Here is an 18,830-nt window from a genome sequence, read left to right as displayed (position 1 = left end):
GCTCATTACATTCTTTGCATTTTTCAAAAGGAACAAAATAATCCGTTTGAACTCCTGATCCCTGCCATGTTCTGGTTGATTTTGGCATCCAGCTGCGCTCCTTATATAGCCATGAGCAGCATTGATGATTATAAGGTAACAGTGAGTAACTGAGACTTGCATTACTCGGTACAATTATATGCTGAAGGTAATATAATTACAGTATTTTTTAAGAGGCTATTTTATATGTTTAATTGAGCAGCGAATTCAGACATAAATTCTAAGTTATAAAAATTAAAAGAGGTTTTACAAATGGAAATATACATAATATAGATAAATAGATTATAGAGAATGATTCTAAAATGTATATGGATATACAAAGAACTTAAAATAGACAAAATAACTGAAAAACAAAGTTGAGGGATTTATGCTTCTGACTTCCAGGTTTGCTACAAAATTATAATAACTAAGAATGTGTTGTACTAATTAAGTATAATCATATATATAAAATGGAATAGACATTTCAGATATAAACCCACACATATCATCAATTTGTTTTCAATAAAACTGCCAGGGAGCTAAAATGGGTAAGGTTCATCTTTCCAGCGAATTGAATGGAAACTTGATAATCATTCTGAAAAAGAATTTTATCAACTCTTACCTTACACCATACACAAAAATGATTTTGAAATGAACCATAGATCTTGTGGTAGGCAAATATTTCTTAGATGGGACAGGAGAAGCATGAACCATAAGAGAAAATAATATCTTGAACTTCATCAAATTCAAAACCTTTTGCTCTTTGTAAAACACCAATAAGAAAAGAAAAAGCTACGGGCTGGAGAAAAAAATATTCACAATGCATATGTATCTCACAAGAGATTTATATCAAGAATAAAAGAATTCTTACACCTTTGTAATATTAATAGAATATAGCCTAATTTTAAAGATGGGCAAAATATTCAAACAGATACTTCACCAAAGAAGATACATGGATGGAAAATATGCCATGAAGAGATGGCTAATATCATGAGTAATTCAGAGAATAACCCTGGTGAGATACCTTTTCACACCAAATAAAATGAGTAATGTTAAAATGACTGACAATATCAAGAGTTTGTGAAGATGTGGAGAAACTGGAATTCTCACACATTGCTGGTGGGAATGTAACTCGTACAATCACTTTGAAAAAAATTTGACTCTTTCTTATAAAGTTAAAAATACACTTATTGTATGACTCAGCTATTCCTCTCCTAAGTGTTTACCCAAGAGAAAAGAAAACATCTTTCCACAAGCAGACTTGTACATTAATGTCCTTAGCAGCTTTATTCACAATAGCCAACAACCTGAAACAATCCAAATGTCCTCCAAGCTATGAACTTATATAAATATTATTATAGCCACGCAATGGACTAGCACTCAGCAATACAAAAGAAGGAACAGCTAATAAACTCATCAACATGAATGAGAAACGAAAGAGTAGATAATGAATGATTTCTTTCTTCCTTTTTTTTTTTTTTTGTGCGTGTGTGTGAAACTAGTCCATAGTGACAAAAAGCAGACCTGTGGTTACTTGTAACAAGCAATAAAGGTTAGTGACTAAACAAGCATGAGAAATTTGGAGTTTAAAGGAAATTTCTATACCTTGATTATGATGGTGATACAGGAATATATATATACAGTCATTAAATCTCATGTAACTATATATTTAATATGGGTACTTTTTATTGTTTGAAAGTTATATTTCAAAAAAGTAAATTAAAAAGAGATTGTTGAAATAAAAGGAAATGATGTTTTTGAAACTGTGAGAACTTGGAGAAATAAAAAGAAAATCCCAATGTTTAACTGATAATCTATTTATAAGTTTTCATTCACAGACACCCTTTCATTAATCCAAATGATTCTTTAATGTGCCTACAAATTACTGGACCATTTGGTTAAAATGAAGATTGTGATTCAGTTGATTTGAAATGGAGACAAATGTTGAGTAGTAATCGTAAGGTGGTGAATTTATGATAATCAATGCAGGCCAACTCACATTAGCTTTACTTAGAAGTTCCAATACAATATCCTTTAATGACTCCCTTTTTGTAGCTTTAATACAGAAAATCCATGAAACCTTGCATAAGCATCTCTGTTTTCTCAATACCATCTTCATCTGTGTCACTTCCCCTTCAAAGTGATTCTGTTGCCCAAGAGAAGAGAGAATGTATTATAGAATATTATCTGTGTAATGTTCCCTTTCTAGAGTAGAACCTCCAGGAATCTTGGGAAATGCCATTTACTGGCCTGATACAACTGTCAGTCATTCTGCTACTAACATAGTCCAAACTTAAAACTTCTCCCGTAGAGAACATGAACACTTTCTTTGGCCTATGTGATGCCATGATTTCACCATGTTTCTCCTAATCCTCTCTCACCTCTAAATTTTGGAAATCCTCAGATCTCAACCTCTGGCTCTCTTTTCGTGTTAGATATCATTGTCTCCTAGGCAAGTTCGTCCCATCCGAAGGCTTCAAATCCCTTCTGCCTACTGGTCACTCACAGATTTGACACTAGCCCCGATCTCTAACTTGTAATTCCAATGCGGATCCAAACACTTTTCGCAGCTTTTCCACCGGAGGCATCACGACACTCAAACTTCATGCTTCCCAAACTGAATTTATGATATTCTTAAATATGTTCCCCCTTTCATATTGTCTGTCTTCATAAAGGTCAGCAGTACACATCAGTTATCCTGTCAGTAACCTAAAACCATCCTTCATTCCGCGCATAGCTTCACCCACATATTGAGTCGATCGCCAAGTCCTTACAATTGTACTACCTGAATGGACCTGTGTTGGGAGATCTTCATATGAATCCATAGGTCAAATTACATCTCAGACAGGAACATTGTTTAGCTAATCAGTGACCATCAACAAACGAATGTAAATATTTAAAAAATATATATATGTATATGTGTATATATATATGTATATATATTCAAAATTTTTAGAAAGGTTTAATATACGCCAAAACCACATCACTTGGTAAGTGGTTTCAAAATATGTAATTTAGTAGTTTATTCAGCGAATGGCAAGTGGTACAAAATACACCTATACTTATGAATGTATGTATATTGATGTACATATACATAAATATTTGGGTGGGTAATAAATGTTTGAATGTGTGCTATGGCAAAACTACTGTAACATGTCATTTATTACTTAGATTAATCTAATACTTAGATTAAAAAGACAAAGCAATTAATACACACACATGTGCAATCTAGAAAAGAGAGAGAAAGAGAAGTTCATACTGAGTTCAAGCAGAGCACTGATGGGAAGTAGGAAGTAAGCTGCTTAGATAATGACCACCCCTGTAAGTCATTAACCACTGTTTTGTTTACTGCATTGTTGGTGCCCTGATTATTCTGAGGTCTTCTTTCACATATTTCTATCAGATGTGTGATGGACATCACTGCTGTGAATTAAAGCAGCAAACTGATCTTTTTTTTTTTTTTTGCACATGTGGGGATACCTTTATTCCCACCCACCTCCTTACCGCCACAAAACCTCAAGCCAGTCAACCTTTCTTGATTGTTTTCTCAAGTCTTTTTTTTAATTAAAGTTTATTGGGGTGACAATTGTTAGTAAAGTTACATAGATTTCAGGTGTACAATTCTGTAATACCTCATCTACATATATATCACATTGTGTGTTCACCACCCAGAGTCAGTTCTCTTTCTATCACCATATATTTGATCCTCTTTACCCTCATCTACCACCCCCGCACGCCCCTTACCCTCTGGTAACCACTAAACTATTCTCTGTGTCTATGAATTTTTGTTCCTTATTTGTTTGTCTTGTTCTTTCATTGTTTTCAGTTTTAGATACCAAATATCAGTGAAATCGTATGGTTCTGATCGTTTCTATTTGGCATTATCCATATCCCTTGGTCCAGATAACATGTGTAGCCATGATGCAGAATTATTACAAATGGAGGTTTTGCTTGAGTATTTTCTTACATAACCTACATTCTCTTAAGTGTCAAATTGAAATACCACTCTGTACCTTTGCTGTCTCCTACTCAGAACAAAGCTTGGTCCCAGCTACGGATTTCAGGGCTCTTCCCTTCTGCTTACTGGTTTGGGCAGGCGCTGGTGGATGTTCCGATGTACTGGTTGATATTCCTTTTCATGTATCTGATGGACTACATTTTAAGCCTCCACGATTCTATTTTTACAAGTATAAATCAGATTATGCAAGTAAGTGACAATATTCATAGGACAAATATTGTATGCTTTAATTTGAAAATTTGAAGATACAAATTGTTTTCATTGATATTCACATTGTCATGAATTTGATAACTATAAAACCCCGTGCTATGACAGTGTTTTGGATCCTAAATGTTTTTCTAAATTGCATTTGTCTTTAATTAAAGTCAACATATTCCTGTTGATTTCAGATCCCATGCGCCATTGGTTACGCCATATCACTTATCTTCTTTACATATATAATTTCGTTTATTTTTCGCAAGGGGAGAAAAAATAGTGGCATTTGGTCATTTTGCTTCTTTATTGTAAGTATGTTTCTTTTAAACATTTATTTTATATGTGCAATGTACAATTCTGAGCTAATACTTTAAAATTTGCCCTTGTTAGAATGATAAATTAATATTTCGGTCTAAAATATTTTGTTTGCTTTAGGTACAGATTCTTTTCAAAGTCTGCATCTTTTTTTCTTCCTATTTCTACCGTTGTCTTTCTTTAAAAGTAGCCCAATTTTTCTAGAACCATAAAATATTTACCAGAAGCAAATCTGGAAAAATCTGTATTTTCTTTTTACTGAAAAAGAAATAGCTCCAAAGACCTCCACAAAATTACACGAGATAACACACACTGTTACTAGCATAGTTAAAACTACAAACTGCTTCTCCAACTCTCTACCAAGAATTAATTTCATAAAGCAACACTTGTTTTATCTAAATTAGGAGGGGAAATACATGTAATCTACAAGCATCTATTCTAATTTCCTGTCATTTCAGGATACCGCAAAATAAATTACAAATTCAACAAACATTTATTGGCTTCCAACAATGTGTCCCAAAGTGAGACTTATCATGGAGAAAAAAAATAGACAGTTTCAACACTGAAAGTTCATGCAGAGGGCAAACAGATGAGTAAACAGCCACTTATTAAAACAAAATGATAAGGCAAAAGTTATTGAGATATCATCTGTCTTTAAAAGTCTGTTACGCAACTGAATAACAAAGAGGTCTATGAAAACCATAGATGAGTTAGATTTGTTCATGAAAGCGAGAGCAGAGATTTCCTTTAGAGAGTGAAACCTGAAGAAGTGTAAGATTTCAACAGCTAGAGAAGAATGATGGTGCAAATAGAAAATAATAAAGGAAGTCCAGGCTAGCAGAAAGTCCTGGGAACTGGTCATAACATGTTGGACATGGATAGAAAACAAGGTGTAGCCTGAATGTGGTCCTAGTTATGGTGAAAATAATGGTTGAAACAATGACTGACTTTAAATGATGTGCTCGAGGATTCATTCTACAGACAGTGGAAAGCCATGGAATCTTAGAGTGCAGGAAAGATACATGACCAGAGATGCACTTTCAGGAAGAATATTCTGAAAGCCATAAAAGTAATGATTTGTAACACAGAAAAATTAGAAGTACAGAAACTTTCAGGAAGGCAGTGCAACAGTTTAGAAGAAAAAAAATCTGAGAGCGTCAGGTGTCCCTATAATTTTCTCTTATCCTTTAATTTTGTATTTTAGAATTTCTACTAAGCCACTTCAAGTTATTAAATGCTTATATTTCTCCATTGGTATAATTAACAAAAGTCTTCTTTCACTGTTGTTGTTTTATTCCAATTTCAATTTTTACCTATGCTTATTGCTTATCTACGGTTCTAAATTTTACCTCCAAAAACAATATACACCACTTTTTTTTTCCTTTTCTGTAATTAAAATATCCTATACATAGTAGTTCCTGTATTGATTCTGTGATTTTTCTTTCATGATACTCCAGGCCAAAGGAATTTGGCTAAATCACTAAGAGAAAATGTCAGTGGAGATATGCTGATTTCAGCTTGGTTTTTGAGGTTGGAATGGAAATTAGGAATATCTCCAAGATGAGCCATCTCAATTTGGAACATCTGCTATAGTTCAGAATGATTAACACACGTATTTGTATTTTCTTTAGATCACCTTCTTCTGTGTGGCTATTTTTCTGGTGGATTACTATGTTTTACTGTATATCATCACCTTTTTAATACCACACACCACATTAATTGGCTGCATGTTCATATCTATTCGTGTAAGTAATACCCCCATCTGTTCCAGTGTCCTGGAACTCATGACCAATTGTGAAAGCTTTGCTTAGGGTTGGAACAACATGTGAAATATGCATGACATTTGACGATTTCTACTTCATGGATTCCAATGGAATTTCTTCCAGATAGGATGATATACTGCAGCTGAACTGGAATAGAAAAGCTGGCCCCGATGAATGGGTGGGGAGGAAGGATAATGGGTGATGAACAATCAAGCAGCCTTTACACTTATTCTGGGCATTACACAGCTTTAAAAGGAGGCAAATGAAATGTCCTTAATTTGGGGGATTTCAGGGTTCTAGAGAAGTTCTCAATGTGAATAAAATACCCCCTTTTTTCTATGGGATGACTTCCATACTGCTACAAAAGGCAGGAAGTTGCAGTATGTGGGCGAAGAGGTATCCGTGGGTGAAGGGAAGGAAAGAAAGGGACCTGTGAAAGGAACAATGGGGACAGGAAGTTCTGTCTGTATGATAAGGATAAATCCTGCCTCTCTCACTGTTTGGAGAGGCTAGCACAGACACCCAAGACTTTCTCACCTGTGGATGAATAACTATTGCTTCAAATAAAAGCACAGTGGCTCATAGACCTTGGGCAGAAGGAAGACAGCCCCTCACAACACATTATAAAAAGGACACTTAGCCAACACTCTTGGTGAAATCGGGGGTCATGCCAGTAGGGCTATTCAATGGCCCAATCACCTTTCTATGAATAAAATTCATGAAACAAAAAAACTTCCCGTTTAACCATTGTGTTTCTTTTTTGCAGCTTGTTTTGTTTCCTCTGTTTAGTGGAGAACCAGCAGGTGCAGAGCCCTTTCTGGTATTCCTAATTGTAAGAACACACACTTCATTAAAAATTATCATGTATTTTACAAAACTGAACCATTTTAATTCCTGTAAACTTGATGAAACTTTTTATTAAGGTGGATATATAGGTGTTTGTAGCCCATAGAGATAAAATATTTATGAAATATGGAACAATTTTTTCTATAAAGATCAACTAACCAGATAATACACTTCCCAAATTTTGATAACACTATACAACTATTCTGGGAAATGAAGTAATGTTATCGCATAATTATATTTGTTTCTAGTGTTTCTGTAAACAAGATTGAAACTGAATTTGATAGTTTCACAATTTGACAAATAGTTTATTGGAAATTTTAATGGTTTTGCCAAATAATTCTTTGTAGAAGTCCAATTGTTCCTAATTCACTTCTGATATGAAACCGTTTTCTTTTACTGTTTCTAATTGTGCATCTCTCTCTCTCTCTATTTCTAGCCTTTCCTTCATTGTATCATCTTTGTTTTTATTCTTCGATGTCTGGAATGGAAGTTTGGAAAGAAATCAATGAGAAAGGATCCGTTATTTAGGTTGGGAATCAAATTGGATTCTTTCATTTCAGTGATCAATATTTTAAAATATTTTTTCATGCATAAATTAATCCATTAACAAACAAGTGCCAAGTGCTAGGATAGGCTGAGGTAGTAAACATATGCCAATACAAATCATAGAGGTCTAGGTATGTAAACCAAGGAAGGTTATAAATAGTGGAGGAAACAGACCTGAAACATTGCATATTAAGGGCTCCATCAGACATTGTGTGCAGTGGAACACTGGAGAAAGTTACAAGCAGCTAGTTCAGTTTAAATAGCAATAAATTTGAATGGATTGGCAGTAGAAGGAATGCTGCTGCTCCAGAAATGAAGACTAGAATCACCAAAAGGTCCAAGACAGTGATAACTGTGCTTTTTTCCTGTGGGAGTGAGAAACCCAACTGGTAGGTCATAGACTAGTTCAGTTATGAATGGAACTTAAAAGCTGAGACTTTTTCTTTTCGCACCATTCAAGTACACAGCCATAAACATTTTTTTCCCTTTTTGTCTTCCAAACTATATCAGTTTCATTTTTAACTATTACAGATAGTTGGGTGGGAGACTTCCAAGATGAAAGAAGACCTTTAAGAAATCTTGTAAGATCAGTATGGGAGATTACGTTGAAGGAAGAGAGAATAGAATGAGATATATTCTGGGTATGAGGGACAGAGTTAGAATGGAGGAGAAAGAGGGAATCTGACGTATTCCAAAGACATGGCCAAGTTTAATAGGAGATCAAGCATCTTACTTGTACTTGGGGGTGGTTATCTGACTTCAAATATTCTGACCTAGTTTCCCTATAAAAATGTAATGATAACATGTTGGTGCCAAAGCTAGGGTTCCCAGAAAAATTATTTCATTAAGCTATGATATTAAAATTCTTTGTTGGGTAATAAGTACTAAGTTACCTATTGATATTTTTAAAAACTGATGTTTCTATAAATGAGTAGAATGAAAGATGTGTAAGAAGCAATGGTTATTAAATATAGTACTAGTACCATTAAAGGAAGGAGGGCTCACAGCTCTGAAGGGGGATTATGATGGCTCATTAATTATCAATCTATTCAAATATAAGACTTAAAGAAGGTGGTATTCACGATACATGGGTGAAAACCCCAAATCAAATACTAATGGATGGTTTTGGCTCCAGAATTTTCCCGAGAAGCAGCGATGTCTGCCAAAATCCAGAAGAGCCAGAAAGAGAGGACGAAGATGTTCAGATGGAAAGAGAGAGAACAGCAAATGCCTTGAGCTTCACAAACTTTGATGAGGTAAAAACACACAAAGTAGGTGATTTCATCCAACACAAACATTTGCCAGTTAAAGTGGCCTGTCTACAAGTCTAATTCTCAAATGATGTTGAGTTTCTCTAATTCAGACAAATGAGAATCACTGCTTGATTTTACTAGGTAGTCATTTTTACATCTCGACGAGCAGAGTAAAAGTTATGTTAACTTGCTTCGTCTTTCGTAGAATAAAAAATCAAAAAGTGGAGTGCAACTGAAAGTGCAAAAGCCGGGAAAGAACATGTGGATTTTTGTGGATTTTAGAAAGTGAGCCAAGTGGCACTTTCTTGTACAAAGTTCAGGATGCAGTCCAATCCACAGCATGTCGTTTTGTCCGTGGAGGGTGATTCGGTGCTTCTCTCATCTCTATGTTTCCGTTCTGAGAGACGGGCCAGCTGCATACAATAATGTGTTCCTGAGTAACTGCTTTTATAGGAGAGGAAAACGATAGCCTCTTCTGTTGAAAAATAAGTGCTAGCCTGGGAGAATGGCCAATAAATGTGTCACCTAGTAGAAGGTCTTCTCTGATGCATGGCTTGTGCAGCGAGGGGCCAACCCTGTGGGTTAATAGAGCTTTTTATAAAGTTAATAGGGAGAATGAAAGTCTGACATGATTTACTTATCATTTACAGAAACCAGTCGTCATTGCTAGCTGTCTACGCAAGGAGTATGTAGAGAAGAGGAAACACTGCTTTTCCAAGAGGAAGAAGAAAATAGCCACAAGAAATGTCTCTTTCTGTGTTAGAAAAGGTTGGACACAGTGGCCCTTCCTTCCACTGCTGGCTCAGGGCCCCCCTTACGGTTCTTGATGAGAATCATTCTGTACACCACCTCTTGGTTCACACACAGACCCATCAGCTGGCGACCTTGACAGCTCCTTTTACATAGCTCGTTTCAACATGAAATTAATTAACTTATGCCCATGGATAGGGGCTTAGTCACATCAACAGGAAGCCATAAGTGCTCTATTAAAATGAACCATTGAGACCATAACATTTCTATTTAATGAACACGATTGGTTTCCTGATGCTCATTTTTCACAGGAGAACTAACGGGATGTGCTAGTAGATTCTGAAGACTGGGCCAGCAGATGTTAGATGGTCTCATTTTGTGACATCTCACAGCACTTAGGATCACTGGAGACAGAGTCTGACACACCTAGTTTCCAAGAGCAGCTTTGTCACTATCCATCTGTGTAACTTTGGGCAATTAACCTCATCCCTAAGAGCTTCTGTCCCCAAATGTGTAAGAAAGGATTGTGATAATGACCTCTCAGGGTAGTGGTGGGGGTTGTGACAATTAAGTGAAATACTATATACAAAGCACGTGGCACAACACTTGGCGCATAGCGAGATTGCAGACTCATTCTTAATTTTACTATTAAAATCAGCCAGTATTAAGTGTAACCTCTTTTGTCTGTTTGTTTCAGGTGAGGTTTTGGGATTATTAGGACACAATGGAGCTGGTAAAAGTACATCCATTAACATGATAACTGGAGACACAAAACCAAGTGCTGGACAGGTAGGTGAATTATGTGGAAAATATGGTATTTAGTCATGCTCAAAATAAAAGTTATAAGATGTTAAAACTTTGTAAATAACAAAATCTCATTCAATCATTATATAGTTGAAGTGATCAATGCAGCAGAATAATACATCACAAATTATCACATTAATAACACAAAATGAATCACTGAAAGAGGAATGATTATTCATGCCTCCAAAGGCATTTGGAGGGAATGTCCAATGTCAGATCAGAAATCAACATCAGAATCCATACGAACTCTATTTATAGGACCAAAAAGCACGTGGATTTGCACTTTCAATGCGCACTGCCCTCCCAGTTTGTAATGCTTTAATCTTGAATAAAAATGTTTGTATAAACACCTTTCTTAAGCAACCAAATTCATGGTCCTTCAAAAAGTGCTTAGGTACTGGGACACATATTTTGGTTCAAATACACTATCTTGGGGTTGTGTTTTCAAGGATTGGCTCGAAGTTGAGCAGCAGGGTGTGAATTCAACTCATTTATACTTGCAGTGCAACTGTCTAAAAGGGCCAGGCAAACAGCAAAAAAGCTGATTTATTATAGACAACATGAGGTATAGAGAAAACTTTTCCCCAAAATTCTATGGCAGAAGATAGAGAGCCTTAAAGAGCTCCTTGGAAAGCACGTCCAGGGGAAGGAGAGAACAGAATCTGAGGAGGAGGTCTGTGGAACTACACCAAAGGAAGGAGGTTAGTGGTCAAGCCCACCACAGGAACAACCGCCAGGAATGTGACTGACAAATAGCCCGCTAAAGAGGAAGGAGAAAATATATTCGCAGTCCCTCTGAAGCCGAGGTATTCATGAAGCAGACCTCTCAGGGATGTTGGTAACTAGCCAAGCCCAACTGGACTCCTTAGTTCCACCGAGACCACCCTCCAATTCAATCACCCCCAGAACCCCAAATCAATATTCTATTTCTCATTAAGCATGGGCAAAAGAGGTAACTGTTCATTGATGTATTGGAACGAAATATTTTAAAAGGTAAGATCTTAATTATAAAGCCAACTATTAGGGTCTCATGAAATCAGCTTTAATCAGATCAGCCAGTGTGATCTTTATAAACAATATCACTGTCCTGCTTAACTACTGTCAATGACCTCCCACTGCAGTAAGGCTGGAAGGAAACCTCCGCTGCTTGTCAGGAGCTGGTTTCTGTGTCCCTTCTGTCTCATCTCTCTCTTCTCCACTTGATCACTCTGCTCCAGCCCCCCTGGCTTTGCTTTGGGGCTCAGAAGACACTGAGCATCATCCCTTCCCAGAGCTTTGTTCCGCCCCAAATCCCTTTCTTCTGGCCTTTTCCACGGCAGGCGTCCTCTTGCTCTTCTGCTGAAATGGCTCCTCAGCAGACAGGCTTTCTCTAAGCACCCCACCTAAAGTTACTTCCCCTGCTTTTCTCCATCCCAACCTCCAGAATATTTCCATAACCGCACCACTTATGATCCGTATGCATTCTGCTGCCTCATTTCTCTGCTTGTTTACTACCTGGTTCACTCAGTAGAATGAAAACTTCCAGTAACCAGGGCACTGGCCATTCCATTTGGATGCTCACTGCATCCAAAGCAGGCAGCTCAGTATTTGTTACATCAGCAGTTCTCAAAACACATTTCATCAGTGACTGAAGCTCAATAACGAGTACTTAATGTACGTCTTTCAGAGTGCAAGGAAAAGAAAATTGGATATAAATTTTTGGCCATGATGGCGAGAACACCACACTTGTGAGATACTTGTTTTGCAGCTTAGATGATGTTGTGCATACGTTGGTTTCCATGTACTTCCTCTCTGACAACCTTCCCCCGGTGCAAACTGGTTACAGATGACTAAACCCAATGAGATCCTAGAACTTCTCTAGTTTTTGTAGGTTTATAAGGAGCAAGGTGTCATGGCAACACAGAGATGCAATGCAGGTCGTAGGGTCTGAGCGTGAACTTTTCTCTGCAGGTGCAACTAAAAGGGAGCAGCGAAGGGGACCCCCTGGGGTTCCTGGGGTACTGTCCTCAGGAGAACGCGCTGTGGCCCAGTCTGACGGTGAGGGAACATCTGGAGGTGTTCGCGGCCGTGAAAGGGCTGAGGAAAGCGGACGCTGCCGTAGCCATCACACGGTACATGGGGGAGACACACCCGTTCTTCCTTCATGGGAAACTGAGGCCCAGAGACTTGTTGCTGACTCAGACCACATTGGGTAGATTTGTAATTAGAAACTGAGTTCCCCGATTTCACAGGGATATTTTTTCTCATATTAAGTATGGAAAGAAAAAAGTCAGTATTCATTGGTAAAATTGATTTAAAAAAAATACTAAAATTTAAATGTAATCTATCCTAGGACAGCTATTTGGACATCACGAAATGTGTTTATATTCTTTTAAATGGAAAGATTATCTTTTTTTTTTTGGTGGGCAGGGGGCGGGGGAGGAAGCAAAACAATCAATTGTAGGATGGCCAGGCATCTGTTCTCAGAACCACATTTCTGAGCTCTGCTCCTCATCCTGGTCCTGCGTGGCCCCGTTTCCCTGTCGACGTGTAAGGCTCCTTTGTATCCTCCAGGTTGGTAGATGCGCTCAAGCTGCAGGACCAGCAGAGGCGTCCGGTGAAGGCCTTATCCGAGGGAATAAAGAGAAAGGTAGGGGCGGGGCTCGGGGTTCCTCTGCGCAGCCCACAGGTGGGGCCAGACGCGCTGCTCCTCTCGTTCCAGCTGTGCTTCGCACTGAGCATCCTGGGAAACCCGTCGGTGGTGCTGCTGGACGAGCCGTCCACTGGGATGGACCCCGAGGGGCAGCAGCAGATGTGGTGAGGAACGCTACCTGGTCAGGATCAGTGTGGACGCCTTGCAAGACATTTGTGAATTGTTTTACTCCTGCACAAATTCTCCCTTAAACTGTTTCTTAATGTGAAAAACAAAACACACAAAAAAACACTTCCATATTATTAGTAAAACTGATACTTTGACCAAAAAAGTAAAAAACAACAACAACGAAAAATGCCATCTTTTCCTGGTATTTCCTAACCATGCCTCATTAAAGGAAAAATAAGCACTGGCAGGGCCCAAACATACTCACTCTGCGTATTACAATTGCTCGATTGAGCTGTTAGGTAGTTGTGGTGCAGCTCTGTGACACAGTATGACACAGTCATATAGTGTCATCACATAGGATGGGAATTCTCATTAGATTGCAAGGGTGGGGGCAGAAGGAGAGTTTTGAATGTTGTCGTGTGTTTATTGAGCATTTATTTGTTTTTACTAGGTCATGACAAGTCTGTGCACTTTGGTACCATTCTGTTCCCTCTGCACAGCGTTTTCACCTGCAGCCTCTTGCTCAGCATTCCTCCTTCAATAAAACCTCATAATAAATATTGTGTTCCGTGAATTCCCCTCCCACCTGGCTTGCCCTTCCTCATCCCACCTGCCCTCTGAAGAGTCCTCCCTTGCTTAATCTCTTTTTGCTAATTATTCACAGTCATGCCCATTATAAATCCTTTTCTCTATCCATTTCTGATTAATTAGAAGACTTCTTTAGTTGCAAATATTCTCTTGACAACATAGGCAGGCGATCCGGGCCACCGTTAGAAACACGGAGAGGGGCGCCCTCCTGACCACCCATTACATGGCAGAGGCTGAGGCCGTGTGTGACCGTGTGGCCATCATGGTGTCCGGAAGGCTGAGGTGGGTGCTTGTCCAGCCATCACTTGACCCCCAGCTTCATGGCTGGAAGAATTTGTCTGTAGGCAGAGAGAGATCAGCATGAAGAGTTGGAACCACTGCACCTAGGTCTAACAGTAAAGCCCTCAAAACAACACCAGTGGTAAACCAGGAGTCTCAAATGTTGCATTCTGTGTCTTTTTCTTTTTCTGTTATGACCTGCTGCTCCTCCCTCCAGATGTATCGGTTCCATCCAGCACCTGAAAAGCAAATTTGGCAAGGATTACCTGCTGGAGATGAAGGTGAAAAACCCCACCCAAATGGAGCCCCTCCACACTGAAATTCTGAGGCTTTTCCCCCAGGCTGCCCGGCAGGACAGGTAAAGAGGGCGGCTGGTTTCGGTCTGGTGTCAAATGTCAACTTTTCTTTGTCAGTTTCATTGATTTATTGTCATTTGAGTCCACATTTAGCCCAAAAGGAACCCTAAAAGAAAGAAATGATTTGTTGGATACTGCAGAAAGTAAGCTGGAGAAGAGACGAGCTGATGAAGCACGTGTTGTGGTCCTACTATGTGCTGGGCACTGTCCTGGTCTTGTATTATTCAGTCCCCACTGAAACTTTCCAAGGTAGACACTGGTGTTCCAGTGAAAAATGAGATGATTTCAAAAGGGCATTGTGAAAGACTAGCCTTTAAAAGGACCTTAATAAATGGAATTATTATCTTTAGGAGTAGGAAATTGGTAGACATGTTAGATCAAATGACAGGTAACAAGTGGCAGAACTAGGATGTAAAGCTCATTATTTTATTCCAAATCTATTAACATTTCCAATTTTATATAGAGTCTGGTAATGAAACTATTCTCATGAAAGTAATACATTAAAAAAATCAAAGATTAACTTTAGGGTCATTTTGACACCTAAAATTCACTACAGAAGCCAGGTAGGTGATTTAGGAGTTAGGGGGGGAAACAGTAAGAAAAATAAATCATAATGACAAGGTCAGAAAGTATATTTCTACAGTAGAATATAAATAATAAAACAATGCTGTAACTCAACGTACAGCCCAGGACTGAGTAGAAATATGTCATAAAGGAGTAGGGAATGAGCAAAATGCATGAGAATGATTGTCCCATAAATATACAAAATAGTATCTTGTAGTATCTTTAGATATACAAAATAGTATCTTGTAGTATATTTAGATACAAAATCGAAATCTTCCTGATTTCCAAATGACAAAAAGGCAAACATCTGAGAAACAAATTATTTTAAAAATTGTTGCTGAACGATATTTGGCACTGAATTTTTGGAGAACTCTAGTCTCCTCACCAGAGACTCAATTATGTTATCCTATGTGAGGAAAGCAGTTTGAGTAGGAGCGGGGGAAGGTGGGAGAGGTGTGAATTCTCTGGAGAATAGACTTAGATTTCCACCCAACTTGGGAAACGCTAAGAAACTACCTGGTGTCAGTGCCTGGTTGGAAGATGAAACCAAGGAGTTAAGTGTTTAGCTTAAAAAATAAGGTGAAAGGTGACTGGCAAATCTAGAAATTTCATTTATGCTGTACCTGCTCACCTCCATCTAAGAATGGTAAACTGTCTGAGTCTTACTTTCCCATCCCCAGTTCTCCTTTTGAATCGCCTCCTTTTTACTACTATGGATTCACCCTAGACATTTCACCTACACCAAAGCAACTCTTATTTACAGAAATAAAGACCAGAGAGATGTTTGTACTCGGTTTCCGTCTGCCACAAGTGGTATCAACCTCTCTCTCTCCTCCTCTCCTCCCAGGTATTCATCCCTGATGGTGTACAAGTTGCCGGTGGAAGATGTGCAACCTTTAGCCCAAGCTTTCTTCAAACTAGAGATGGGTAAGATAGATAAAGTTTGAAATAAGATGCTGAAAGCAGAATTTCAAATGATAAAATAAATTAACCACATAACAAAATGAAATGAGACATAATATGTTAAACTGAAAAGTTAAAATCTCAAATTGAATTTTAGGAGTATAATATGAAGGAAGTGGAGAGATTCTGGGGGAGAGAGGTTATGGGAGTGATTTTCACTTTTGCTTTGTGAGTATTTTCCACGTATTTTTGTATGTATATATTGGTATCAGCTAAGTCAAAACTTAGTTATATGTGCATTCAATGAGAATGCTTTCTTTGGAATATTGATGCTTGTGTATTTAAAAATAAATTTTTGTGGCCTTGCAGATTGTTTCATTGCCTTGGGCTCTATATTGAGAAACTGACATCTCGTTTGGTCATTAGGACAATCTCCTTGTGTCTGCTGCACTTGAAAGTTCACCACACTGCATTTGTCATTGCCAGGTTCATGTTTTCCTTGCCATCTGAGCCTGTCAACTCTGCTACTCTGCATTGTGCTGGCCAGAGCTGCCTCCCCATACTCTTGTCATTGTCATTGCTCAATGAGATTTTCAATTGCTTGTCACCTTTCCTGAGAAGAGATTCGAGTCTCGTGGTTCTAAATGACTCTTCTTACTCCTGCTGATAGCATCCGGGGGTCACAGTGACCCCTCTTCTTTTCCATTCTCTGAGCAGAGCACCCCAGATTCTGGGCTGTGGGGTCATTCACAGCTCTGCCCGGATTGGCACTGCGGCCAGTACTAGCCTGGTACCTTTGATGGTATATTTCAAATCTCTTACAGTTGATAGCATATTTCCAGTCTGCTGGGGTCTTATCAGGGCTCTAACTACCTGCCCAGTCCATTTTGGTCAAGGAGAATGGTTTTCAACTTAATTTGGGTCAAGCTGCAACGATGAAAACAGCCCATAAGGATTATCTGCTCCTTAGAAAACCACAGACATCTTTCTCTATGCAACCCTTTTCAACTTTATCTGATGCAACCCTTTTCAAAATATATCTGCCTTCCACCTCTTTCTGTGCTGAATGTGCAAAAATACCGGCTCTCCTGCATGGAAGGAAGTCATCTCAGCACCATTTCCTCCTTTAAACACAGCTCTCAAAAACTGCAACATAACAGCACCTTTCCCCCAGAAACTATGGGAATGCATTGGTGTTCTTTTAACTGAACACTATACTTAAACCATGAACGGCTATTATCTTAACCTTTTAATTTAATTTTTTAAATTGCTATCTCTACTGACTTCTAAGATCATCTGGATATAAAAATATATAAACCCCTAATGTACGTCCATCCTTGTGCAGTTAAACAGAGCTTCAACCTGGAGGAGTACAGCCTCTCACAGTCTACTCTGGAGCAGGTGGGTCAGTTTTAGAGATTTTCTATCCTCCATGGAATATAAATGTACAGTCAAGTGCATACTCTTTGCACTCATTTGGAGCTACAGAATGCAGTGTGACATCCCTCTCTCTTTATTCCTTGCCCCCTTTCAGGTTTTCCTGGAGCTCTCCAAGGAGCAAGAGCTAGATGATTTTGATGAACACGTCAATCTCTCAGTGAAGTGGAAACTTCTCCCGCACGAATAGCCTTGAAGCCCCACCTAGTCTATGTTTCTGTTCAAGCCTGTGGTTGCTTTTTAAGACATTTATTTTCATAGCATCAATGTATATTTTTAGAAGTTATATTGTAAACCCTGACATGGTTGTCCATGTGGTGGAGAGGAGGAGTGAGGGCTGGGCAAATTCAGGCACAACATGAACAGAGGCCCCCGACTGAGCCCCATTCCCAGTCACAGCCTCCGTATCTCTGCAGGTCACCCTGATCCCATTTTCCTGTATAATGCTGAATAAATCCATTTACTTGTATAATATTGTTTCTGTTTCTGAATATGATATACAACTTTTTTTTAATTTTTTTTATCAGAAACTTAAAAACACTGTTTTCTAACCTAGAATGAGAAATCCATGTGTTTACTCTTTTGAAAGTTTGAATCTTTGTAAAGCTGATATTTTAGTAAGAATTTAAGGACAATGTCAAAAAGTACCATACTTATTGAAATAGATTTTAATGTACTTTCTTATGGCTAAAAATATTAAAATATCATTGGTCATAATACCTGATATCAATAGATTTGACAACATATCCATTGGTAACACTATCAATAACATAGACATAGTCTGGAAAACTAAAAACTTGCCATTAGGAATGTATTATACATTTTTAAAAATTTCTATAAACTAACGGAGTCCAATTTTCATTGTATTTCTAAATCTAGGCTAAAGATGCTTATATTATAACTGATCTTTTATGGATATTTGCCACTTCGTCTCAGAAAGTTGATACATGTCTTAACAGGTCAAATGACCAAGTTGGTGAAAAACATAAAATAAATCTCATATATGTAGTTTCAAAATATGTTTTCTATTTCATGTATTTCATGTGTCTTTTTCTTGACTCAGTGGCCTCCTTCTTTCAAGTTCATTGCACTCTAATTGAAAATAATTTCTCTATATAAAAGTGAGTTTGCTGCTTTAATCAGTGTGCTACCAAAATGTAAAAGAAGAATATACCACACCATGAACAATGAAGTAAAAAGTGGAGACACACACATTTCCTAGGAAAATCTTCTGAAAATACAGGGTGCAATTACCATGCATAAAGTGTAGTTAAACAAGATTTGCTAAGTTGTGGAAATGATTCTCTGAGCTTTCCTACCAGTTCTTTGCGTATCCTTTCTTCCTTTTCAAAATCCCTGACCCTCCCAACCTCAGAAAATTCTTAGCATCCTAGA

The 18,830-nt window shown here is 38.1% G+C and overlaps 1 protein-coding gene across 6 annotated transcripts in view; it reads left to right on the top strand.

Moving 5' to 3' along the window:
* Positions 1–18,571, top strand: part of ABCA8 (ATP binding cassette subfamily A member 8) — a 62,309-nt gene extending 43,738 nt beyond the window's left edge. For 3 of the 6 annotated variants that reach the window (XM_081028902.1, XM_081028904.1, XM_081028905.1), the window contains 16 exons: positions 31–135; positions 4,052–4,225; positions 4,426–4,539; positions 6,178–6,291; positions 7,076–7,141; positions 7,592–7,683; positions 8,837–8,957; positions 9,605–9,722; positions 10,402–10,493; positions 12,459–12,619; positions 13,062–13,304; positions 14,059–14,178; positions 14,393–14,533; positions 15,943–16,022; positions 17,344–17,399; positions 17,533–18,551. In XM_081028902.1, the coding sequence (XP_080885028.1) occupies positions 31–135; positions 4,052–4,225; positions 4,426–4,539; positions 6,178–6,291; positions 7,076–7,141; positions 7,592–7,683; positions 8,837–8,957; positions 9,605–9,722; positions 10,402–10,493; positions 12,459–12,619; positions 13,062–13,304; positions 14,059–14,178; positions 14,393–14,533; positions 15,943–16,022; positions 17,344–17,399; positions 17,533–17,625 (1,890 nt within the window). In that variant the 3' untranslated portion in view covers positions 17,626–18,551. Of the gene's footprint in view, positions 1–30; positions 136–4,051; positions 4,226–4,425; positions 4,540–6,177; positions 6,292–7,075; positions 7,142–7,591; positions 7,684–8,836; positions 8,958–9,604; positions 9,723–10,401; positions 10,494–12,458; positions 12,620–13,061; positions 13,305–14,058; positions 14,179–14,392; positions 14,534–15,942; positions 16,023–16,155; positions 16,227–17,343; positions 17,400–17,532 lie in introns of all 6 variants that reach the window. The other 3 variants (XM_081028903.1, XM_081028906.1, XR_013991955.1) reach the window with 2 other exon arrangements.
* The last annotated feature ends 259 nt before the right edge of the window (positions 18,572–18,830 follow it).

The sequence above is a fragment of the Rhinolophus hipposideros genome, assembly GCF_964194185.1.
Source record: "Rhinolophus hipposideros genome assembly, chromosome: 20".
Taxonomy (NCBI): domain Eukaryota; kingdom Metazoa; phylum Chordata; class Mammalia; order Chiroptera; family Rhinolophidae; genus Rhinolophus; species Rhinolophus hipposideros.
This window is presented reverse-complemented; position numbering and strand designations above follow the sequence as displayed.